Source organism: Carcharhinus amblyrhynchos, chromosome 31 (genome assembly GCF_965287045.1).
Source record: "Carcharhinus amblyrhynchos chromosome 31, sCarAmb.v2.hapA, whole genome shotgun sequence".
Taxonomy (NCBI): Eukaryota; Metazoa; Chordata; class Chondrichthyes; order Carcharhiniformes; family Carcharhinidae; genus Carcharhinus; species Carcharhinus amblyrhynchos.
The window spans coordinates 5,533,015-5,559,952 of NC_137354.1; the positions used below are offsets into that span (position 1 = coordinate 5,533,015).

At 45.5% G+C, this 26,938-nt stretch overlaps 1 protein-coding gene across 1 annotated transcript in view; it reads left to right on the plus strand.

Moving 5' to 3' along the window:
• cdh23 (cadherin-related 23) overlaps window positions 1-26,938 on the plus strand; it is a 767,458-nt gene that overhangs the window by 184,375 nt on the left and 556,145 nt on the right. The window contains exons 7-8 of the mRNA XM_080215942.1: window positions 20,697-20,891; window positions 25,733-25,861. Coding sequence (XP_080072068.1) covers window positions 20,697-20,891; window positions 25,733-25,861 — 324 coding nt within the window. The remainder of the gene's footprint in view (window positions 1-20,696; window positions 20,892-25,732; window positions 25,862-26,938) is intronic.

Here is a 26,938-nt window from a genome sequence, read left to right on the forward strand (position 1 = left end):
AGCTCTCCAACAGAGCATCTTATCCTACGCCTTATCGCCAACCGATCCCTCTAAATCCATGCATTTACCCCGCTGATCCTCCTAAACTAATCTTCGGACACTAAGGGGCAATTTAGCGTGGCCAATTCACCCAACCTGCGCATCTTTTTTGTTAGAGTTTATTTATTATTTAGCCACCAGTAGGCTTACATCTATACCGCAGTGAAGTTACTGTGAAAATCCCCTAGTTGTCACACTCCGGTTAGGGTACACTGAGGAAGAATTCAGCATGGCCAGTGTACCTAACCAGCACGTCTTTCTGACTGTGGGAGGAAACCTGAGCGCCCAGAGGAAACCCATGCAGACATGAGGAGAAAGTGCAGACTCTGCACAGACAGTGACCCAAGCTGGGAATCGAACCAGTGTTCCTGGCACTGAGAGGCAGCAGTATTAATCACTGTGCCACCGTGCTGCCCTTAAATCTATCGACACTGAAGGGCAAATCGACCTAACCTACACATCTTTTGGAGTGAGTGGGGAAACCGGAGTAACCACGCAGACATGGGGCAGAATTCCTCTCCATGACCACTTCTTCGCTATCATGCTCTTATCCTTGAACTTTGACCTCCCCCCTTTGATGAAGTTTTTAGTCATTTGCCCCAATACCACCTCATGTGGCTCAACATCCCACTTTGTTCAGTAACACTCCTGCAAGGTTCCTCAGGGAAGTTTACCTTGCTAAAGTTGCTGTGAAGATGAAACGAGTTGCTGTTCCCTGTGTTAATTACCAGTCCAAAATAGAGTAGCAGAGTGAGGATTTCTTTCATGGAACCATTATGCTAGCTCTGATGAAATAAGTAATGTCTATTTGTGAGCAGCAGTGTTTTACAGCTAATCTGTAGCAAGTCATTCACTGATGAGAACATCAAAGTTGACTTTATTATACAAGGGAACAGAGGTTAGGTTTACTGATGCCAATTCATTATCACACGTCAAAAGAATACACAGAGTGAAAGTGTTTTAATTAGGTTCACACTTGCTGAGCAAATTTGCATTTGGAATAACTAATTTTACCTGTCTGTATTTTAATAACTCAACACGGAGCATGTTTAACCATCCTATTTCAACTTCACTTTGTAAAAAGTGTGACTTGACATTAGCATTCACTAAGGAACTTGGATCAGTAATACAATTCCAGGCTGAAAGTTCAATTGCTTATAGCTCCAGTAATTCCATGGACTCTTCTTAATGAAGGACATTGCTGGAGTTCATCAACTGTCGCTGCAGGAAGTCAGTTCCAGAGTGTGGAAGCCTCGCTTGAACTCTTTGCCTATCCACAAACCCGTGACCTCTACCATCTAGAAGGACGAGCGGCAGATACACGGGAACACCACCACCTGAAAGTTCCCCTCCAAACCGCTCACCATCCTGATCTGGAAATATATCCTTCACTGCCGCTGGGGTCAAATTCTGGGATTCCCTCTCTAACAGCACTGTGGATGTACCTACACCACAGCAGTCCAAGAAGGCAGCTCACCACCAACTTCTCAAGGGCAGTTAAGGATGGGCAAAGAATGCTGGCTTCACCAACGAAGCCCAGGTACCGTCAACAAATAATTTTGAAGGAAACTGATGTTACTAAGTGAGTTCTTCAAGAAGTTATTAAAGAGAAATTGGCCATTTGGTGCAGTGAGTCTGATGTCGTATTGTAAATTGAGTTTGTGTCTCTATATGCCCTGTTTGTGAACAGAACTCCCACTCACCTGATGAAGGGGCAGCGTTCTGAAAGCTAATGGCTCATGCTTCCAAATAAATCTGTTTGTCTTTAACCTGGTGTTGTGAGACAGTTTAATTGATTTGCACCCATGGTCTCTATTCTATGGCTCATAGAAACACAGTAAATAGGAGCAGGAGTAGGCCATTCAGCCCTTCGAGCTTGCTCTGCCATTCATTACAATCATAGTTGAACATCCAACTCAATAGCCTGATCTCCCCCCCACTCCCAATCCTTTGATCCCCTTCATCTCAAGTGTGATACCTGTTTCTTGAAAACATTCGATGTTTTGGCCTCAACTACTTTCTGTCGTAGTGAATTCCATAGGTTGACTACTCTCTGGGTGAAGAAATTTCTCCTCCTCCTCTGTCCTGCCGTGTATCTTTAGACTCTGATCCCCTGGTTCTGGGCACTTCCCACCATCAGGAACATCCTTCTTGCATTTACCCTGTCCAGTACTGTTGGAATTTTGTAGATTTCTACCTCTCATTCTCCTGAACTCCAGTGAATACAATCCTAACCGACTCAATCTCTCCTAAGCCCTGCCAACCCAGGAATCAGTCTGGTAAATCATCTCTGCACTCCCTCCAGAGCAAGAACACCCTTCCTTAGATAAGGAGACCAAAACTAATTTCAGGTGTGGCCTTCCCAAGGCCCTGTATAATTGGAGCAAGACATTCCTGCTCCTGTACTCAAACCCCCTCACTGTAAAGGCTAACATACCATTTGCATTTTTTTACTGCCTGCTGCACTTGCATGCTTACCTTCAGCAACTGGTGTATGAGGACACCCAGGTCACGTTGCACATTCCCCTCTCCTAATTTATGGCCATTGAGATGATGATCTGCCTTCCCATTTTTGTTTGAGACGTATAAGTTTTTTTCCTCCTACCTGGATGTAACCAAATTGGGCTAGTTTTTGTGCATATTTTGGGGGTTTGCATGTTCCTGTCTCTTAATTGGACCAATTCTAACCAGATTTAAAATGAAGTCCAACATCTGTTTAGATGGTGAAGTAAACAGTGAAGTTGTGCGAAATTCTTGATGACTAAGGTCGGCGATCAATTTAAAAATAAAACATCGATATTGTTTTTATCTCCTGGTGGTCTGCATCAGGTGGAACTGCAATGTACAGGTAGCTGGGAAGGCTTCCCATTGTAGCCTGGTAGACAGGGCATCATGACAAATACACAAACTTCATGTATTCCCAGTGAGCCAGAATTGGCAACTACTAACACTGAACTTCAATAACCACATCTGGGGGTTTGACGTAGGTTAAAATTTAGAACATGTGGCTATCTCAGATACTTGCAAGCATTTTGTTCTCATGGAATGATTGAGGAGTGATCTGATGGAAGCCTACAAGATTATGAGAGGCATGGATAAAGTGGATAGTTAGAAGGTTTTTCCCAGGGTGGAAGAGTCAGTTACTAGGGGGCACATGTTTAAGGCGCGAGGGACAAGGTTTAAAGGAGATGTGCGAGACAGATTTTTTGCAGAGTATACTGGGTCCCTGGAACTCATTGCCGGGGGAGGTAGTGGAAGTGGATACGGTAATAACTTTTAAGGGGCATCTTGACAAGTACATGAATAGGATGGGAATAGAAGGACGTGGTCCCTGGAAGTGTAGGGGGTTTTAGTTCAGTCGGGCAGTATGGTCAGTGCAGGCTTGGAGGGACTGAAGGGCTTGCTCCTGTGCTGTAATTTTCTTTGTTCATTGTTCATTTGTGTATTAGAATTCACACTGAATCATGTCTGGTTTGAGTGTTCATAGGATCCTTGTGTAATTAAATTTTACTACTCATAATGAACACATTTCAAGTGTATTAAATTGTTAAGGAAATCTGTCATCCGTATTACAGGCCCTGTTTAACATCAGTGAAGTTGATGTCTACAAGTGATCTATGTGTGGTGAGAGACAATCCAATGACTGTTTAAGAAATTGTAAAGACGCTTATAAGATGTGAATACTATTTTTGGTGCCCTGTAAACACAGGAGGTACTAGTGGAGATTTGATGGTAAAGTTTACTTGTGAGTCACGAGTTAGACTTACATTAACACTGTGATGAAGTTACTGTGAAAATCCCCTAGTCGCCACACTCCGGCGCCTGTTCGGGTCAATGCAGCCTAACCAGCACGTCTTTCAGAATGTGGGAGGAAACCCACGCAGACGCACACTCCACAAGCCAGGAATCGAACCCAGGTCCTGGCACTGAGGCAGCAGTACTAACTACTGTGTCCAGCATCCTAACATCTAAAAATTGGAGACAACTGAGGCAGGGATTTGTGGATCTGGGTCATATAATAGTGATTTTGAGAATACTGGAGAGTTGGCCATCTGGCCCCTCGAGCCTGCTCCACCATTCAGTAAGGTCATGACTGATCTTTTTGTGGACTCAGCTCCACTGACCCAGACACTCACCGTAACCCTTAATTCCTTTACTGTTCAAAAATCTATCTATCCTTGCCTTAAAAATATTCAATGAGGTAGCCTCAACTGCTTCACTGGGCAGGGAATTCTACAGATTCACAACCCTTTGAGTGAACAAGTTCCTCCTCAACTCAGTCCGAAGTCTGCTCCCCCTTATTTTGAGGCCACATCGCCTAGTTCTATATTATCTAATTTCATAATCTCCTATCCACGTCCACCCATGCCCCACAAATAAATAAAAAGCCTGACACACAAGTCTGGCAGAGATAATTAGAGTTTTAGAAGCAGTAGATAATATGATATACTCTCTCCCCGTTGCCATTCATCTTACAGCAATGTTAACAGCATTTGGGCGGCATGGTAGCACAGTGGTTAGCGCTGCTGCCTCACAACACCAGGGACTGTGGTTCAATTCCAGCTTCGGGTGACCATGTGGAGTTTGCACATTCTCCCCATGTCTGCGTGGCTTTCCTCTGGGTGCTCCGGTTTCCTCCCACAATCCAAAAGATGAGCTGGTTAGGTGGATTGGCTATGCAAAATTGCCCCTTACTGTCAGGGGGATTTGCAGGGTAAACGTGGGGCTACGGTTTTAGGGCCTGGGTGGGATTGTGATCGGTGCAGACTCGATGGGCCAAATGGTGGCCTCCTGCACTGTGGGGATTCTGTGATTCTAACTGGGTGTTTTTGGGGTGAGCGGGAGGCGGTTGGGGGTCGATACATCTTCCCCAACTGCTCAAAGCTGTTAACAGTAAGGGCCATGTGGTTTGGGTGTTGTGGTACTTGAACTGCCGGGAACCTGCTGGGGAAGCGTTGCCTTTGGCGGGACTGGAAGATCCTGCCAGTGGGAAGGGCTGGATGATCCTGCTGTAGGAATGAGAATCTCCTGAAATAAACGCACGTGTTTCCCCTTTACAACCAGGTATTTACATTAACAAATACCGTGGGGGAGGGGGGTCTGCTTTTTAACCAGTACTGTTGTAGAGTCACTTGCCTTTTACTCAACTTCTGTACTTGAAGTAATAATTCATAGCCTCCCTACAGTGCAGAAGAAGGCCATTCAGCCCATTGACTCTGCACCAACAACAATCCCATCTGGACCCTTTCCCATAACCCCACATATTTACCCTGCTAATCCCACTAACTTCCGCATACCGGGACACACTAAGAGGCAATTTAGCTCAGCCAATCCACCTAACACGCACATCTTTGGAGTGTGGGAGGAAACTGGAGCACCTGGAGGAAACCCACGCAGACACGGGGAGAATGTGCAGACAGTCCACACAATCATCCAAACCAGGATTTGAACCCGGATCCTTGACGCTTTAAGACAGCAGTGCTAACCATTATGCTGTCCTAATACTTCCTTAACGTGGCTTGAAGCTACATAAATACAGGTTGTTTTTGAGTGCCAACTTTGACTTGCAAATGCAAAGCAAAGTTCAGACAGCGAGGCAGATACCCTACCTCAGTGTCAATGTGGTTGACTCTCAACTCCCCTCGGGCAACTGGAGTTGGGCACTGAATACTGGCCAGCGAGCGATGCCCGTGTACGAATAAAAAAAAGCTTCACCCAGAATATTCATGTTTTCACGACTGCCGGAAGGCCTGACCTAAAGCAGAAGCTTTGCTTGTTACGACACACAGATGAGTGTTTTATTAAGACAGCGTCAACATCTCAGTAAACAGTTCGACTCTCTACAACGGTGCCAGTTAATATAAATGGGCCATTTGCCCAAAAGTGTATTAAGGAGGCGGTGAGCAGTGAATGAAATGCCTCGCTGTGATTTAATACTGCTTTGTGTAAAGGCGAAATTCCAATTAAGCATTTTGCCTGGTAATTGTTTCCACGGCTGTGTTGTAACTGCTTAATTGAAAGGTTTTAATTTATGGATCAATTTCCCACTTGGGCTCCCTCAACCTGACTGCTTCATGTGGAATACTCCTCTTACCTGCTTAACCGCAACAAAGGAAGAAAGATGGTGGGCATGTGCCATTGATTCAGATCCGTGATGCACCTAAAATCAAAGATGCAATCATTCCAAACACCATTCAGAAATGAAGGTTCCTGTAATTGTCTATCCTGAATGGCACGAATAAAACTGATAATTACTGATAAAACTGATGGCAGCACAATGGTTAGCACTGCTGCCTCACAGCCCTAGGGACCTAGGTTCGATTCCCAGCTTGGGTCAGTGTCTGTGCGGAGTTTGCACTTTCTCCTCTGTGTCTTGTGGGTTTCCTCAGGGTGCTCTGGTTTCTTCCCACAGTCCAAATGTGCGGGTTAGGTTGATTTAGAATCAGATTCATTGAGGGTTACAGCTTGGAAACAGGCCCTTTGGTCCCAACTTGTCCTTGCCGTCCTTTTTTTTTAATCCCCTAAGGTAGTCAAATGGCCAAGCTCAATTGCCTCTTAGTGTCAGGGGGGCTGGCTGGGATAAATGAATGGGGTTATGGGGATAGGTCCTGGGTGGGATTGTTGTTGGTGCCAACTCAATGGGCTGAATGGCCCCCTGCACTGCAGGATTCTGATTCTACAGGGCAGCTGACCAATAAGTAGTTAATAAAGTGTATCTTAAAGGAGGGAGGGGTAGTGTGGAAGGAAGGTTTAGAGGAGGGTATTTCAGAGCTTACACCCTGGACAACCGAAGGCCCAACTGTCAATGATGGAGTGATTGAAGTCAGGAATACTCAAGAGATGGGGATTTAGAGGAGTACAGGATTTTGGTGGGCTGTGTGGCTGGAGGAGCTATTGGAGCTGGATCAATAAGTGATTTGAAAACAAGGATGGGACTTTGACAATTGAGATGCTGTTTAACAGGGTGACGGTGTACGTTGGTGAATACAGGGGTGATGAGTGATGCGAACTAGGACACGGGCAGCAAGATCTGGTACGACCCCGATTTAGCAGAGGTGAGAATGTGGGAATCCAGCCAGGAGTGCATGAGAAATGTCAAATCAAGAAGCAACAAGGACATCAATCAACCTGTGTCAATCTCCAACCTGAATTGGAGTACTGTGGAGCTCCTGGAGTTGGAGTACTGTGTGAGGTTTTTGTCGCCGCACTTGTGGAAGGATATTTTAGCCTTGGAGGGAGTGCAGAGGAGGTTCACTAGGCTGATACCGGAGATGAGGGGGTTGGCCTATGAAGAGAGACTAAATAGACTGGGTCTGTACTTGTTGGAGTTTAGAAGGATGAGGGCGGATCTTATAGAGACGTATAAGATAATGAAGGGGATGGATAGGGTAGAGGTAGAGAGATTCTTCCTGCTTAGAAAGGACAGCAGGACTAGAGGGCACAGCCTCAAGATAAGGGAGGGGGAACTTCTTCACTCAAAGGGTGGTGAATCTCTGGAATTCTCTGCCCGTTGAAGTGGTGGAAGCTACCTCGCTAAATATATTTAAGTCACGGGTAGATAGGTTTCTGATAGACAGGGGATTAAGGGTTATGGGGAGAAAGCGGGAAAGTGAGCCACAACAGATCAGCCATGATCTTATTGAATGGCGGGGCAGGCTCAAAGGGCTAGATGGTCTACTCCTGCTCCTATTTCTTATGTTCTTATGAGTTGCACAAGCTACCATGCAGTAAATTTGTTTCTTATTGTCACAAGCAGCTCACGTTAACTCTAATGAAGTTACTGTGAAAATCCCCGAGTTACCACACTCCAGCCCCTGTTCAGGTACACTGAAGGAGAATTTAGCATAGCCAGTGCACCTAACCAGCGTATCTTTTGGACTATGGAAGGAAATTGGGGCACCCGGAGGAAACCCACGCAGACATGGAGAATGTGCAGAATCCACACAGACAGTGACCCAAGCCAGGAATCGAATCCGGGTCCCTGGTGCTATGAGGTAGCAATGCGAACCGCTATGCCTCCATGCTGCCCCCATCTACGCTTCAGAATTAGCTTGGTGTAAGCTGGGGTGGGGCATGCAGATGGATAATGTTTCTCTGATAAATTTCTTGCATTTGTTGATTGAGAACGGTCATGGTACATTTTTGTTTGGGAATTCCAGTGAACAAGAGTTTATATTTGCTGATAATTTTCCTGCAGCTTGTACAGCTGATCCTTTTATTGTTAACCTCTTCACTGACTTGCACTGGCTCCTTTCAACACCAGTGAGAGAGTTTCCCCACACGACCCAAAATGTTATTCCTAAAGAAGACGTCTCCATTTCCTTTCTTAGAAACCAGAAATTTCATTTGCGAAGGTCAGATTTTATACTCAATTTATTTTATAAAAGGATTGTTGTACGTTCCATACAAATAATGGATAAGGAATGAAGTTGTCAGTGAGGTTTATTTGTGGAGATTGAGTATCTTAAGAATAAGTAAATTGATTAACTGTTGATTTCTGTGCTGTCTTTGAAATGCTCAGAATAACCGGCTCACTTTGTCATAGGAAACAGCATGGAAACTGGCCCAACTTGCCCATTCTGCCCAGTTTTTGCCACTAAGCTAGTCCCAATTGCCTGCATTTGGCCCATACCCCTCTCTACCCATATTACTCAGGCATTTTCACAATTTCATTATATTAATGTAAGCCTTGTGACACTAATAAACTTTAACTATCCATGTAACTGTCTAAATGCTTTTTAAAAGACAAAATTGTACCCACCTCTACCACTGTCTCTGGCAGCTTGTTCCAGACACACTCCATCCTCTGAAATTGCCCCTTTGGACTGTTTTGTATCTCTCCCCTCTCATCTTAAACCTATGCCCTCTAGTTTTAGACAACTTGGGTAAAGATATTGACTATCTAGCTGATCTATGCCCCTCACTATTTTGTAGACCTCTATAAGATCACCCCTCAGCCTCCTGCGCTCCAGGAAAGTCCCAGTCTATCCAGCCTCTCCTTATGACTTAGGTCTTGTCTGGCCAATTTCCCGACCCACTTAATTGCTTCTGGCAAGTTCTGCTCCTTTTGCTTTCAAAATGATTTTTGTGATGTGCTAGAGGGCAAGTTTTGTTTTAAATATTCAGATGAGGCTGTTCACAAAACAGGGAGGTAGTGGGCAAGTGAGTGAACCTGATGTGGTAAGCTGATTGCAGGCACAGTGTAGATTTCCTTCTGCATTCGATAAATTTCAGGTGGCATATTTCCCAGATTCCAGAGTATTTGTAAGGGTGGAACTCCTACTGTTCGAATGGCAGTGATGGGAGTCTCACATTTGCAGAGTAACGGAGACGTCTGAGTTGCTGTCGGTGACCTGTGCCCTTCCAGGGGCTACACTCTTGAGATTCCCCCTCTCTAAGCGCAATCCTTAAGCAATCAGTAAACGAACAATAGAAACCTTCATTTTCCACTCTCTGACCCGTTGTAAAAAGCCTCGAAAATGGCACTGGGTTTTTAATAGAATATTACCTTCATAATTACTGCTAATCAATGTCCCTGCAAAGCTCATCTTGTATGAAATATCAAGTTCGTCCATCATAATAAAAGAAATCTGTGCTTTTAAAATATGTTTTTAAAGTTGCGGATGATTCCTTTAACTTCCACTTGGTCCGAAATCACCTGCTTCATTATCTATGCACAGTGGTTAGCATTGCTGCCTCTCAGCGCCAGGGAGCCGAGTTCGATTCCCGGCTTGGGTCACTGTCTGTGTGGAGTTTGCACGTTCTCCCTGTTTCTGTGTGGGTTTCCCCTCAGGTGCTCTGATTTCCTCCCATAGTCCAAAAGATGTGCTGGTGAGGTGTGTTGGCTGTGTTAAATTCTCCCTCTGTGTACAATTGCCGGAGCGTGGCGACTGGGGGATTTTCTTAGAAACTTCATTGCCGTGTTAATGTTAGTTTTCCTAGAATCCTTAACCCAAAGACAGATTCACCCCCTTTATTCTCTCTGTGGACGGCTATTAGCTGGTTTCTGTGGCTATGCCTCATTTTTCATTCCCTGCCCCTGCAGTATAAATATGTCCCACTTTCTGTGCCTTTTAGTTTTGACAAAGGCTCACGTGGACTTGAAACATCAGCACTTTTCTTTCCTTACGGATGCTGCCAGACCTGCTGAGATTTTCCAGCATTTTCTCTTTTGGCTTCAGATTCCAGCATCTGCAGTAATTTGCTTTTTTTGTAGAATCCTTTCTCGAATCCCGACATTGCAGAAGGAAGCCATTTGGCCCATTGAGTCTGCACCCACCCAGCCCCTATCCCTATAACTCCAGGTATTTACTCTGCTAATCCCCCTGACACTAAGGGGCAATTTAACATGGCTAACCAACCTAACCCTCACATCTTTAGACTGTGGGAGGAAGCCGGAGCACCCAGAGGGAACCTACTTGTGTTACTAATAAATATAATAAATAAACTTTAAAAAAACTTTAAGATCATTTCACTGTTGATTGGCTGTTTGCTGACATCACCTCTGCCGACCTCTTAGACTTTGCACCAGATTGAAACTGCTAGCAGGATGAGGGGAGTCCTCGCTGTAAAGGTCACTGAATGTTTCTGTTCTGCTGTCCGCGAGGTTCTGGGTGATGGGTGCGTTGCCTCGCTGTAACCTCGGAGCTCGAGACAATGAAAGCTGAGAGGAGAAAAACAATGTCGTCCCTCGTGCAATTTGAGTTGTTATTGAATCAGGTTTTTTTTTTAAATAAGTAGTTAACAAGCTTCCATCACGTGTTTTTGCCAGCAGTAGAAATGCAACAATTTGAAGCTGTGGTTCAGAGAGGGAGACAGCACGTTAGAAAGTGTAATGAATCTTTCCCAGTGGCACCTGAGACCCAACAGGTGACAGTTTGCAAATGCAAACATTCTAACGACTAACACCTGCAGAGAATGTGCCGGAATATCTTTCCTTTTGTGGCAAGGCATTTATCTCCTGTCTCCTCAGAGCTTATCCACCATCTATGAGGGGCGTGATAGGAGTGTGATGGAATAACCTCTCCTTGGCTGGGTGAGTGCAGCTCCAACAACACTTGCCAGAACCACTTGCCACCCCCTTCCAGCACTTTAAACATTCTCACACACCCAGGGATCGGTGCTGGGGCTTCAACTCTTCACCATTTATATAGATGATCTGGAGGAGGGGGCTGAGTGTAGGGTGTCGAAATTTGCTGATGACACAAAGGTGAGTGGAAAAGCAAATTGCGTGGAGAGTGTGGAAAGTCTGCAGAGGGATCTGGATAGGCCGAGCGAGTGGGCGAGGACCTGGCAGATGGAGTACAATGTTAGCAAGTGTGAGGTTATCCACTTTGGCAGGATTAATAGTAGGAGGGATTATTATTTAAAAGGCAAAGCTGCAGCATGCGACGGTGCAGAGGGACCTGGGGGTCCTTGTGCACGAGTCACAAAAACCCAGCCTGCAGGTGCAGCAGGTGATCAGGAAGGCGAATGGGATGCTGGCCTTTATAGCGAGGGGGATAGAATATAAAAGCAGGGAGGTCTTGCTGCAACTGTACAGGGCACTGGTGAGGCCGCAGCTGGAGTACTGTGTGCAGTTTTGGTCGCCGCACTTGCGGAAGGATATTTTGGCCTTGGAGGGAGTGCAGAGGAGGTTCACTAGGCTGATACCGGAGATGAGGAGGTTGGCCTATGAAGAGAGACTAAATAGACTGGGTCTGTACTCGGAGTTTAGAAGGATGAGGGTGGATCTTATAGAGACGTATAAGAAAATGAAGGGGATGGATAGAGAAGAGGTAAAGAGATTCTTCCCGCTTAGAAAGGATAGCAGGACTAGAGGGCACAGCCTCAAGATAAGGGGGGACGCAGTTTAGATCGGAGTTGAGGAGGAACTTCACTCAAAGGGTGGTGAATCTCTGGAATTCTCTGCCCATTGAAGTGGTGGAGGCTACCTGGCTGAATATATTTAAGTCACGGGTAGATAGGTTTTTGACAGACAAGGGAATTAAGGGTTATGGGGAGAAAACAGGAAAGTGGAACTGATCCACTTCAGATCAGCCATGATCTTATTGAATGGCGGGGCAGGCTCGAAGGGCTAGATGGCCTACTTCTGCTCCTATTTCTTATGTTCTTACCCCCACCCCAGTGGCAGCAGTGTGTGCCATCTGTAAGGTGCATTGCGAGATCTTGCTAAGGCTGATTCGACAGCACCTTCTTAACCCATGACCGCTACCACCTAGAAGGACATGGGCAGCAGATGCATGGGGGATACCATTATCCTGACTTGGAATGGCATTCATTGACGCTGGCTCAAAGTCCAGAAACTTCCTAACAGCACTAAGTGTATTGCCTTGAAAACAATGGTTCAAGAAGTTGCCTCACCACCACCACTGTCTCCAGGGCAATTAGGGATAAGCAACAAATGCTGGCCTATCCACCTCCGCCCATGCCCCACAAATAAATAAAAAGCCTAACTTGTTTGTTTTTAGTAGCCATTTTGAAGATGAGAAATCCTGTGAAGGAAGTGGGTGAGGGAACCTTTGTTATCTTGTTATTGAGCTTTTCAGAGTTGAGTGAGAAGAGGAGGAATTGAAGCAGGTCACACACAGGGAAACAGGGTTAGTGATGGGAGTCGGGGCTGAAAGGGACAGGAAGCTGCTAGCAGTACAATACAGATGAGCACTGGGGCCAGCAAGAGCGATGGAAGCCTGACAGCAGAGGACTGAGCACATTTGGCCCTCACTCCCTTACTAGCCCTCAGCCCCAGAGGCATTTCTTTACCTCAATATATCACAAGACAATACAGAGCAAAAACCAGTATAGAGACAGGAACTGAAGAGAAGGTGCAACTGGAAGTTGATGGAAAGAGAGAGAGGCTGTATTCGCTGCCAGTGACCCAAAAGTGCCACAGGAGATTGATACATCGCTAGCTGGAAGTCAGCAACGTTGCCTTTGTGTTACTTAAGATACCACCTAAACTGGTTCCAATTCCATCCCAAGAATAAAACTGGAATGTTTCAGATTGTATCCTGAAATCATTTCTGATTGGAAACCCAAGCAGACACTGGGAGAATGTGCAAGCTCCACACAATGTCTGCGAAGGGCAGAATTGAAGCTGGGTTCCTGGCGCTGTGAGACAGCATTGCTAACCATTGTGTCACCGTGCTGCCCCTTGCACTTGATTACAACCTTCCTAGAATCCTTAACCCAAAGAGAGATTCACCCCCTTTATTCTCTCTGTAGATAGCTGGACTCATCTTTCATTCCCTCCCCGCTGCAGTATAAATATCTCCCACTTTCTGTGCCTTCCATCCCATGGGGTCTTTTATCTGAGGGACCAAGCAGAGCCTTGGTTCAGCCTTTCAACTGAAAGACAGCACCTCTGACCACGCACCACTCCCTCAGTACTGCACTGAAGCGTCGGCTTAAACCTGAGTCCCGGGTTTGTGACTCACACCCACAACCTCGAGGGGTGAGGAGCGCTGCAAGCTTAACTCGGCCCTGAGGGTGCCGTGGGATCCATTCTGCCTGTTTGTTCAGAAAAGAGGGCTCAGTTTAGTGTCTCATGTAAAAGGTGGCCTCTTCTTCCCCTGCCCCCCCAACCCCCAAAACTCCCACCACAGTGCAGCAATTCTCCCCATGAAGCTCCAGCCTGAACCAGACCCTCATCCTGCAGCCACTGAGATCTCCACCGCGAACCAGTGGCCTAACCAAGGAGCAAGCCAGAGAATCAGACACATCAAATAACCACACGCTTTGATCCCGTGGGCACGCAACGCGGTTTCGGTTCTGGGTGATTTGTGTTCGTGTACTTTACCCAATTGATGCAGCTGGAATTGTGGAGAGACTGGGGCAGCAGAAGGCAGTTCAGTCCCTTGCCGCGCTCTGTCAGTCTCTATTAAATCTGACTTTGTATGTCTTACAGCTGGATTTTGTAACTGAATCATTCCACAGTGGGGAAAGGTTAACTACAGTTTCTGTTTTATTGTGCCTTTTTAAAAACCTAGAAAATGCCTGGTGTAATATTAACATTCGAACACTGTATAGCTGTGTCACTCTGTGTCAAGCAATTGGGCAAAATCATTTAAAACAAGTGGGTTAAAATGAGAGTTTGATACCAGCGTGTTCCATGAACATTCTTCCCAGGCTAATAGCTTTCTGTGCGTCACGATGGTGGTTAGCATTGCTTTCTCACAGCTCCAGGGACCCAGGTTCAATCCTGGCCTCGGGTGACTGTCTCTGTGTAGTTTGCACATTCTCCCCATGTCTGCGCGGGTTTCCTCAGGGTGCTCCAGTTTTCCCCCCGTCACAAACAAAGAAAATTACAGGAACCAGCCCTTTGGCCCTCCAAATCTCCACCGACTTTCTACTTGTCTGGACTAAAACCCCCTACCCTTCCAGGGACCGTATCCCTCTATTCCCATCCTATTCATGTATTTGTTAAGACAGCCCTTAAAACTATTGTATCTACTTCCACTACCTCCCCCAGCAGTAAGTTCCAGGCACCCACCACCCTCTGTGTAAAAAAAAAAAATTGCTTCATACATCTCCTTCTTTTAAACCTTGCCCCAAGTAATTGACTCCCCCACCTTGAGGGGAAAAAGCTTCTGACGATCCACACTCTCTCACTCTAAAAGATATGTGGGTCAGGTAGATTGTCTGTGCTACATTGCCCCTTAGTGTCAGAGGGATTAGCAGGGTAATATACTGAGGGGATAGGGCCTGGGTGGGATTGGTGCTGGATCGATGGGCTGAATGGCCTCCTTCTGCCCTGCAGGGATTCTATGTCCAACATTTTAATTCCCCAATTAAATATTTATATAGAAACATATGCCTTCAAAAAATAGGCATCTTTTGCAAAGTAGGTTCTCGTTAGCTGCTGCCCAGAAGGTAAAATATATTACTACTACTCCTCCAGCCCCCACTCAGTTTGTTGAAGGACAAACAGTTGTTGACAGCTCCCTAAACCAATTCCTAGCATGTTAGATCGCCTTTTGTTTAATTTAAGCAGAGCATTTCAATTGGTGTCCTTTAATGGTAAATGCTACCTTGGGGGATTTGATATCTGTCGGTCTTTTTTTATTTGCTGTGTTTCTTTAACACCAGCTAGGTTAAACGATGTGTGTTCTATCACCGTCTCTTTCATCTGTGGCAGGTACGCTTCGTACTCTGCGTCCCCAGAGAGAGAGACAGAGAGAGAAAATTCTTGGTGTGCTTTGTTTATGGTTTCTGTATCCTTTGTAGCGGAAGCTTACACCTCTCCCGATTGTTCTCGTGTAGCCATGTTGAGGGAGAAGCTGTGTAATTGATGTGACGGTGTTTCTGAAATGGGCAGTATGGAGGCAATTATCTCTGAGCAGACTTTCCCAGGCTCCGTTGCTACTTAATATCCCTGTCCACGACATCGTATTCATCGTAACTCGTTGATTCCTAAAGCCATTGCTGAGAGGGTAGCTCGGCCAATTCGCCCTCTGCCACAACCTCATACTTTTGGGCAATATATAGACTTCCCTCTGCCACAGGTCCTACTTATTTCAGATTGTGGCAGTATATGGACTCTTCCCGATTCACCCAAATAAAGAAATGGGTTTGAGGGAATGATGATTTTGATTAAGCGCAAGTTTCTTCAGCAGGGTGGCGCAGTGGTTAGCACTGCTGCCTTTCAGCAACACGGACCTGGGTTTGATTCCTGGCTTGGGTCACTGTTTGTGTGGAGTTTGCACGTTCTCCCTGTATCTGCGTGGATTTCCTCCAGACACTCCAGCCTCCTCCCACAGTCCGAGGGTGTGCAGGTTAGGTTGATTAGCCATGTTAAATTGCCCCTTAGTGCTGGGGGACTAGAAGGGTAAATATTGGAGGTTACGGGGATAGGACCTTGGTGGGATTGTGGTCAGTGCAGACTCGCTGGGCCGAATGGCTTCCTTCTGCTCTGTAGGGATTCTCTGATTCTAGTACCCTTAAGAGTACAAATGAGGCCAAAGTTGCTTTAGAAAGTACTTGCATTCCTGTAGCACCTTATGTCTGCTTCAGGTGCTCAAACTGCTTTCCAGCTAATCATGCACATCTTTTCGTTAACCGCTGTTGTAAGATGGGAGACGGGGCAGCCAATTGGCACACAGCAAGCTCCCTGGGCAGCAAAATAATGAGCTGTTTCTCATGATGTCGGTTGAAGGACACAGAGGAGCATTTCCTGGTTCTTCTTCCCCTGGGACCATAAATTCCCCTCTTCCTGGGGAATGTCTGTTTTTTCTAGCCATAAATACAGAACATATAAAGATACAAAACACTATACGAAACAATGGTTGGAATGCAAGTCTTTACAGTAATCAAGTCTTAAAGGTACAGGCAATGTGAGCGGAGAGAGGGTTTAATACAGGTTAAAGAGATGTGTTTAATCCCTTTAACCTGTGTTTAACCCTCTCTCCACTCATTGCCTGTACCTTTAAGACTTGATTGCCTGTAAAGACTCACATTCCAACCATTATCTTATATATTGAGTTTATCTTTATTTGCCCTGTTTGCGAACAGAACTTCCACTCACCTGACGAAGGATCAGCGCTCCGAAAGCTATTGGCTTTTGCTACCAAATAAACCTGTTGGACTTTAACCTGGTGTTGTGAGACTTCTTACTGTGTTTCTTCCCTGACACATTCCTTTCTGCTTTTCTCTTGCCATTTTGTTTGTGCAGATTTCCATTCTTCTATCAATCAGTCCTTGGCCTGTTTATTTTGTCTAAACTCTCCTGATTCTCGTTTTGAGCTCGATCTCCCTCCACTACTCTGCATTCTGCGGGCTCTTTCCATCCTCCTTACAGCTGACCTTCTCAATTGATTGCTTGATCTGAGAAATTGGATTTTTTTTTTAATAAGCTTCTGTTCTATTAAACGCTTAAATTTCATCTCTTAATCTTCAGCTCATCCCCACAAGCTCAGTTTTTATCTGCCGGCACAGTCCACATGCTACTGCACATTGGAGCCCTCGTTTTGAATGCAAGATGGCATCTAATGGGGTTTCTATATTCATCGGTGCTCACTCACTCAGGGGACAGTGGCAGCAATAAGAAAATCCAAGCTGGCTTTGTCAAAGCGCTCGCACCGAAAATAGAAGTTGAGTCCAGAGCCTGGATACCCCGAGGTTTGATAGTGAGATGGACTTTCGGTCGTCTCAATACAGAAAGCTAAACGTAGCACAGAATCGTAAGACTGGGTGCGGGGAAACTTGTGCTGTCTGTGCCCTGTTGTCACGCGCCACCTTGAAATGTGTGCTTGCTGTGTCTTGGTATTAGATACAAGTTATATGCATGTTAACATGCTATATGTCTTAAAGAATGAGAGGTAATCTCATTGACATCTACAATACACTTAAAGGGATAGACAGGGTAAATGCAGGTGAGATGTTTGCACTGGTTGGGGAGTGTCAACCAGGGGAGACAATTTCAAAATGAGGAAGCCGCTGAGGACTGAGATGAGGAGAATTATTTTTGTTATTTAGAAGCTTGTGAATCTTTGATTTGATTTATTATTGTCACATGTATAGAGGAGTGAAAGTGAAATTAGAATTAAAGGTCATACATGTATCCAGTGAAAAGTATTGTTTCTCGTGCGCCTATACAGACAAAGCATGCCATTCAAAGAGAAGGAAAGGGGAGAGCGCAGAATTGTTGTTACAGTCATAGCTAGGGTGTAGTGAAAGATCAACTTAATATATAGTAGGAGCATTCAGAAGTCTGATGGCAACAGGGAAGAAACTGTTCTCGAGTCGGTTGCTACGTGACCTCAGACTCTTTTACCTTTTCCCCGATGGGAGAAGATGAAAGAGAATGTGTCCAGGGTGTGTGGAGTCCTTAATTATGCTGGCTGCTTTGCTGAGGCAGTGGGAAGTGTAGACAGAGTCAATGGATGGGAGGGCTGTGGAAGCTCAGTCATTGAGTATGTATAAACCGAGATTGATAGCTCTCTAAACACCAGTGAATGAAGAGACTGGGAAAATAATGTGTGGGGGGGGCAAAGGCATTGAAGTGGATGGGTCAGCCATGATCACGTTGAATGGTAGAGCAGGCTTGATGGGCTGAATGGCCTGTCCCTCTGTTTGCCCCCTTTTCCCCATGTTCTTATTTACTCCATTGTAATTAAATTTAGAGTGAGTCGTTGCTTTGCGTCTTATCATCTTGACACAATTTAGTCCCTTTACTGATGATTTTTATTTTATTTGAATTGTTCTAAACTCTGTCTCAGTGGTGAAATTGAAATGGCAATGTAAGCTTCAAATAAATAATGAAGCAAACAAAACCTCCTGGCATCTTGGATGATTTGTGGTGAGAGCTACTGATCAGATCTGTAACTAAGATGGAATCGTTAAGGGTTTCCTTTAGAAAATTGACATGCTACACCTCTGCTTGGAAGATCTAAAGACATCTTTCTTCTGAGATTTTAGTATCTCTTGTTGCCTGTGGCGATTGCTAACTGCTATTTCAGTTTTTGCTGTTTTTCTGTGGAAGTTGACTAGACCTTTATCTAATACCCCTGAGAAATTTGAATTGCTGACGTTCCTATTTCTGATTCGACCTGACTGCTTTCAGGTTGCTCAAGTTTACCCGTGTGGAGGAGGCATGACCTATGGAGGCAGTGCAGGAGGAGATCATTCAGCCCATTGGACACTGTGCTGCCCCCTGAAAGAGTTAACCAATCAGTCTGGGCTCGTTCCCCATAGCCCAGCAAATTTTGACACTTCTGGTATTTATCCAATGCCCTTTTGGAGAGTTTCTGTTTAATATGTCTCCATCACTCTTTCAGGAGGTGTGTTCCAGTATCAGAACCCACTGCTTCTAAAAGATTCCCACCTTTCCAATCACCCGAAATCAGTGTCTCCTGGCTCTCCATCTTTCAGCATATTCACCTCTCATTCTTCTAAACTGCAAGCAATCTAGGCCTAGCCTACTCGATCCTTCCTCATGGGTCAATCGCCTCACCCCTCCCCAGCAGTCAGTTCAGGATGGCACAGTGGTTAGCACTGCTGCCGCACAGCGCCAGGGACCCGGGTTCAATTCTGCTCTTGGATAACTGCGTGGAGTGGAGTTTGTACAGTCTCCTAGTCCCGCCCTAGCTGCTCTGTTCAGGCCCCTCGTAGCTTTGAACAACTCTAACAAATCTTCTCCTGGCCCTCTCCAGGAAAATCAGACCTAACCCCTCTCATCTGTCCATGTAGTTGAGATTCCTCACCCCTATAACCATTCTCATGTATTCACACCCTTACCATGTTCACACTTTTACATTGGGTCGGATAAACCATAGAATTCCTACAATCCAGGAGGAAGCCATTCGGCTTATCGAGTCTGTGCCGATTCTCCAAAATGGCATCTTACCCAGCCAGCCATTCCATCCCCGTAACCCTGCATACTTAGCATGATCAATCCAACTAACCCAAACAGCTTTGGACTGCGGGAGGAAACTGGAGCACCCAGAGGAAACCCATGCAGACACGGGGAGAACGTGCAAACTCCACACAGATGGTGACCTGGGCGCCGTGAGGCAGCAGTGCTAACCACTGTGCCACCGTGCCGGCCTATGTATGTAAATATGTAACATCATCTTGAGGCTTGACAGAGTAGATGGTGGAACAAAGGCTCCCCCCGCAAAAAAAAACTGGTGAATAAAGAATCAGCCTCAGAATGAGGGGTCGGCTAGCACTGATGAGATATTTGTTTACCCAGGATTGTGAATCCTTGTAAGTCTCTGTCCTCGAGTGTTGTGAAGCTCACTCGTGGAGCATGTTCAAAGCTGAGATGGATAGATTTTTGATTGATTTTTCTAGATATTAAAGATGTGAAGGGAGATGGTGGTGTGGTAGACGGGACCCCCATGATCTATCTGAATGGCAGAACAAGCTTGATAATGGCCTACTCCTGCTTGTATTTCTTTACGTTACTGTGAATGTTCAAGGAATTGAGAAAATGGGACAGCCCAGTAGCGCAGTCGATAGAGCATCAGACTGTTCAGGGGTAGCACAGTGGTTAGCACTGCTGCTTCACAGTGCCAGGGACCTGGGTTCGATTCCCAGCTTGGGTCACTGTCTGTGTGGAGTTTGCGCATTCTCCCCGTGTCTGCATGGGTTTCCTCCATGTGCTCTGGTTTCCTCCCGCAGTCTGAAAGACGTGCTGGTTACGTCCATTGACCCGAACAGGCACCAGAGTGTGGTGACTAGGGGAATTTCACAGCAACTTCATTGCAGTGACTAATAAACTTATAAGTTTTAACTTTAACATGCAGATTGGGTTGATTGACAATGCTAAATTGCCCCTTTTAGAGTCAGGGGGATTAGCTAGTGTAAATATGTGGGGTTGGTGGGATTGTTGTCGGTGCAGGTTCGATGGGCTGAATGGCCTCCTCCTGCACTTGCCAGATTCCCTGATTCCACAGGGATGAGGTAGGAAAGTGAAATTGGGATAAAAGATCAGCTGTGATATTATTGAATGGCGGAGCAGACTCGAAAGGCCAAATGACCACCTCCTTTTTTCTTGTTTATTTGGCCTGGGATTTAGAAGCGCCACTTGTGATTCTCCTCTGTTTTAATAGAATGTAGTCAAAATGGGGATTTAAGATGCACGGAATGTGTGTAACTTTTCCCTGAATGGGCTGTGCTGCTTTAGCCTTTTTTAATTGTGGTGTGTTACTTTCCAGAATACTCCAACGGGGACACCGATTTTCATAGTGAATGCGACAGATCGAGACCAGGGCACCGGGGGCAGCGTGCTGTATTCCTTCCAACCTCCATCCCGTTTCTTTTCCATCGATGGTGCCAGGGGAGTTGTAACCGTTCAAAGGCCACTGGATTACGAGACCACCCGAGCTTATCAGCTCCAAGTCAATGGAACGGTAGGAATCTGTTGCTGTGTATGGGGGCTGTTTGACTGACACGTGCACTGCCTGGACTGGTGGAAGGTGGACCCACTTCCCCTCCCTAGTCCACCACTGGAATTTCAGCCTGGATTAACGTAGAATCAGCACTGCTGCCTCTCAGCGCCAGGGACCCGGGTTTGATTCCCGGCTTGGGTCACTGTCTGTGTGGAGTTTGCACGTTCTCCCCGTGTCTGATTGGGTTTCCTTCGGGTGCTCTGGTTTGCTCCCACATTCCAAAGATTTGCAGGTTAGGGTGATTGTCCGTGCTCAGTTACCCCTTAGTGTTAGGAGCACTAGCAGGGTAAATATTTGGGGTTATGAGGATAGAACCTGGATGGGATTGTTGTTAGTGCAGGTTCAATGGGCTGAATGACCCCCTTCTGTACCATAGGGATTCTATTTTGTGCTGTGTATAGAATCACCATAGTGCAGAAGGAGGCTATTCGGCCCAAAGAATCTGCACTGATTCTCCAAAAGAGCATCTTGGAATGTGGGAGGGAACCGGAGCACCTGGAGGAAACCCACGCAGACATGGGGAGAACACGCAGACTCCACCCAAGGTTGGAATTGAACCTGGGTCTCTGGCGCTGTGAGACAGCAGTGCTGACCACTGTGCCAGCCTATGGGGGACATGAACCCTCTGGTGTGACTTGGAGTTGGGAGTGCCAGCTGACTCCGAGAGAAAACGAGCACTGAACAAATTGCTGAAGATGTATCTGAAGGTGAGGGAGATGTGGCAAATTGGAGAGATTAAAGGAAAGGCTTCCATTGAGTGAGACTGCTGGCTGATGGCTATGGCATTGATTCAGTGCCAGGGTGGAGAGGCAGAGAGCAATCAGTGTGAGGCAATCGATAGAATATAGTAAATCAGTAAGGACATCCCGGGGAAATCAATAGGAAAAGTTTTACATAAACTAATCAAAATCTTTGCAAAGTAATGCCAGCGAGTTTGACCTCTTTGCACCAGAGAAGCTTGGCAGCTGATTTGCTCACACTTCTTACCAATGTGAACGTATTCATCAGAGGAAATGACAAATGACCCCACAGGTTGTGACATCTATTATTCATTTACTTAAAATTTAATTAGCAGACACTAATGACTTCTGTCACCGGAGACAAAAGATTCCGTTTGACTCACTGCATTTGAAACGTTCATTTATAAAAGCTGCATTTGTCCTCTGGTTTCCTGGGCGAAAAAATAAACTTGCGTTTATTCAGCACCCGACACGACCTTAGGATGTCCCAAACTACTTTGCAGCCAATGAGGTAGGATAACAGTCACCCATCTTTGCTCGAGACGCTCCCGGCGGTGTGGTAACGACCAAATAACCTGTATTGAGGTGTTGATTTAAGTTTCAAAACTTGATCGACGTTTCAAGGTAGTCCCCACAGGAACTTCTGCAAAACTTGAAGAGGGTGGGTCCACTTTCAATGACGGTGCCTCTGACACTGCAGCACTCCCACAACACTGCCCTGGGAATGTCGGCCCCAGTTTCCTCCTTTTGTGTTCTCAGGTTTCTGGAGATTTGAACCCCCCTCCCCCACCACCATCATCTCTGCCAAACCTTTGGGCTCGAGAGCTGAGAGTGAGATTGACTGACTTGCCAATAACCCTTGGCTCACCAGCCTCATTGGTTGCCAATAATTTATGAATTACTCAGCTGTAGTCGAGTGCTGTGTAAGAGATGGAATGAATGGAAGGATCAGCCAAATCTGATTAAGATGTTGACTTCTAAATTTAACACTGGAGTGAAGACCCTGGCTGTGTTCCTCATACACACATTCTCAGCTCAATTGGAGCGAGCTACTCTTTGACCATTTCCCGGAATGTTTTGCGCTGCTGGGGGAATGATCGATTCCATTCCAAATCATTTTGAGTGTTTGTGTGGATTCTCAGTCTTTGGAAAGCTGAGGGACACCACGTGGGGTTTTGTTTTTTTGTGTGTGGGTTGTGACATGCCACTCGGAACAGGTCACAACATCTCCGAGGGAGGGAAAAGCATTGTCAGATAACGGAGAGAAATTCACGCCTCGAACCCGAGTCTTGCATCTAAATGTGCTCTATAGTGAATGAATTCAGTGAGGCAAAAATCCTAAAAATTAAAGCAGACCAAATTTATGCCCATTAAGTCAATTACATAGAGTTGGTTCAATGGTTGGTAACTTGCATTGAAATATTTTTGTTTATCTCTTAATTTGGAAATGTGTTAGCCATTAAGGATTAAACTTGCATATGAAATGAGCTTTAGATGTTTCTTATGTATTATTTTCCTGCTGTCCATCACATGCTGGACAGTGATATAGCTTCATGAGAGAGAGCTCATTTTTCATGGTCTATTGGAGCATTAGGTCTATGTAGACCATCACGTTGGCGACTTCTTCTTGGACCAATATCCAGACTTTGATTAAAAAGAGCCTGAGCAATTGTCTTCAAACAATCCAGGTGTCATTTGCAGAAACCAAATGGAAATGTATTGATATGTATAGGTTTAGTCTTGCATTTATACAGTGCTTTTCCCAACCTCCACATTGTTCCAAAGCGGTTGTTCACAGCCTGTGAAATAAAGTGGGCACGTTCTTCCTGTGTCTGGGTGCTCTGGTTTCCTCCCACAGTCTGGAAGATGTGCTGGTTAGGTGCATTGTCAATGTAAGCCTACTTGTGACACCAATAAATAAACTTTAAAAGGTAGACACAAAGTTTAATTAACACCACAATGAAGTTACTGTGAAATTCCCCTAATTGCCACACTCCGGCGCCTGTTCAGGTACACCGGGGAGAATTTAGCACAGCCAGTACACCTAACCAGCACGTCTTTTGGGCTGTGGGAAGAAACTGGAGCACCCAGAGGAAACCCATGCAAACAAGGGGACTCCGCACTGACAGTGATCCAGGCTAGGAATCGAACCCGGGTTCTTGACACTGAGAGGCAGCAGTGTTAGCCACTGTGCTGCCCACAGTATTGGTGATGGTGTTCCCAGTAAGCTGTGTACAATGGGTCATTGCAACAACATGTGAGGTCCAGTGTAGGATCTCTGCTCACGATACCATGTACACACGCAGCCAGGCAATAAAAGTTTTACAAAGTTAACGTGCATCCAAATGAACAGGCCACACACAAGGTAAACCCTGAGAAGGGACGTCAGTTCCTGTTAAAAGATAGGAATGAGGCCATTACCTTGAAAGCGGCAGGTTTTCACAAACAGCAAGTAAATTAATGCCTAGGTCACTTGTTTCAGGCGTTCGTTCAAGGCTGCACGTTGGGCAGGATGCCTGTGGAACCAGATGTGTGGGGTTGCGGGGAAAGGGCTGAGGTGGGATTGTGGTCGGTGCAGACTCGATGGGCTGAATGGTCTCCTTCTACACTGTCGGGATTCGGTGATTCTAAAACACTCCCAATTTTAAAGATGCCCCCAGTTGCAGAGCGATGATATGCCTGCATCAACTTGTTGCTTTTCATGCTGCAACACCCTCTAAGCACAATAGACGCATGGCTGCAACGGGGCAAACCTCCGCACATACAAACACCTTTGTCCAGCATGAATCTAACCATAGATTTGCCCTCCCTTGCACAGAAGCACCAAATTTTAAGTACTTAAAACTAGACTTTATTTCTCATATTTACCAATGCAAATATAAATCCCTTAAAACTACCTTTTGTTTTCTGAACATTTCTTCAATGTCACATCTGCAAGTTGGCTCCTGTGGCAGTGCGGAGCTTCCTCAGTACAACACTCAAGTGTCAGTGAGTGAACTTATCCCACTTGACATGAATCCACAGATCTTATGATGGAAGTAAGGTCGTTAATGAAGCTGTTGATGATACTTGGGCCACTTTGCTGAGGGATTCCTGTGATGTGGTCACCTGGCTGTGGTGACTGGCCCCAGCTAACCACAGCCATCTTCCCTTTTGCCATTGGAAGATTTTAATTTGTCCCCTGACTTCAGTTTCACTCTTTTTTTTAAATCAGTGAGTATGTTAGACTGGAACAAGACAATTGATAGGCTTAGCAGTTAGTCAAAATGTGTTTCCACTCCTTCGTAATGAGCTTCAGCATCCAACCAAGCTGCCACAAAAGGAAACTGGGGAGTGGCTTAAAATCCCAGCTGATGAATAGTACCCATGAAAAACCCAACTCTTCAAAGAGCAACTTTGTTACTTCACTACAAAGTGAAATGTGATGGTCATTTCCATATTTTTTTCTTCCTGCGTTTGAAAAGATACCAATTGAAGTAGTGGCGAGTTCTACATTCCCAAATTCCTGCCTCTAAATAACATCACCAAATAGACAAATCTTGCCGTCCTGCTACGTTCCAAACCTGACAGTTCACTGCGCCCAGAGTGTAATTTATTTGGGAGATTTGAGAGTCAGCAATGTGTTGTATAAATGTGAGTAACCTTCAATCATCGAATCCCGACAGTGCAGAAGGAGGCCATTTGGCCCTGTACCAGCCACAATCCCACCCAGGCCCTACCCTACTCCAATAACACTTATTTACCCTACTAATCCCCCTGACACTAGGGTCAATATATCATGGCCAATCCACCCAACCTGCACACCTTTGGACTGTGGGAGGAAACTGGAGCACCCAGAGGAAACCCACGCAGACACGGGGAGAATGTGCTAACTTCACACAATGACCTGAGCTGGGAATCAAACCCAGGTTCATGACGCTGTAAGGCAGCAGTGCTAACCACTGATGTGTTAATCAGCATTTGCAAAATAAATTGGACAATTGGCAAATTTTTCAGAAAGTATCATCATAAAAGAATGTGCAAATTATTTTGGTTACATGTAAATTTGTTTTTTTTTAACAGGACCAGGATAAAGACCATCCTCTCTCCACACTTGCTAATCTCGCAATCACGATAACTGACATCCAGGATATGGACCCAGTATTTGTAAATCTGCCCTACAGCACAAACATTTATGAAAACTCCCCTCCAGTGAGTAGCAATTTGTTTTTTGTATTATATCCGTGATGCAAGTTGAAATTCGATTATTTATACCTTGCAATGAAAATTCTCTATGTAAACATGTCATGCTGTAATTATCATCAGCTCCTGGTGGTGGCAGCACTGCCACACCTGAAGTTATCCATGCTACTGGCAGGTTCCCTGACAATGGTGATTGGTACAGTGGTTAACACTGCTGCCTTGTTTATATAAATTCCTAATTGAATATGAGCCGCAGCAAAGGAGACTTTTTTTGACATTTCTAAATGATTCTACTAACTTTAGCGATGAGAAAATCTAAGCAGAGTAATTGGTAAAGTCATTTTTATTCAAGATGCTGCGCAACCTTTTTTTTATTGCAGTTGCTGAAATCTCGATTGGCGTGATTGTAGATTCTCATCTCCCTGTCCAACTGCAGAAATTGAGCACCTAACGTTGGAACGTTGCTCTGAGACTGTTACATTGTTGGAGATGTTGTCACAGAATCCCTACAGAACAGGAGGAGGCCATTCGGCCCACTGAGTCTGAACCGACCACAATCCCACCCAGGCCCTATCCCCATAACCCCATGCACTTACCCTGCTAATCCTCCTGACACTAATGGACAATTTAGCGTGGCCAATCAATCTAACCCACACATCTTTGGAGGGTGGAAGGAAACTGGAATACCCAGAGGAAACCCATGCAGACATGGGGAGAATGTACAAATCCTACACAGACAGTGGCCCAAGGTTGGAATTGAACTCAAGTCCCTGACACTGTGAGGCAGCAGTGCTAACCACTCTGACACCATGTACCCTTTATGCTGACATCATCCAAGGCAAAGCAGTGTACTGTTTTAGAACATAACATAAGAAATAGGAGCAGGAGTAGGCCATCTAGCCCATCGAGCCTGCCCCGCCATTCAATAAGATCATGGCTGATCTGTCATGCCTCAGTTCCACATTCCCGCCCTCTCCCCATAACCCTTAATCCCCTCTCTTATCAAAAACCCATCAACCCGCGTCTTAAAAATATTTAGTGAGGTAGCCTCCACCACTTCAACGGGCAGAGAATTCCAGAGATTCA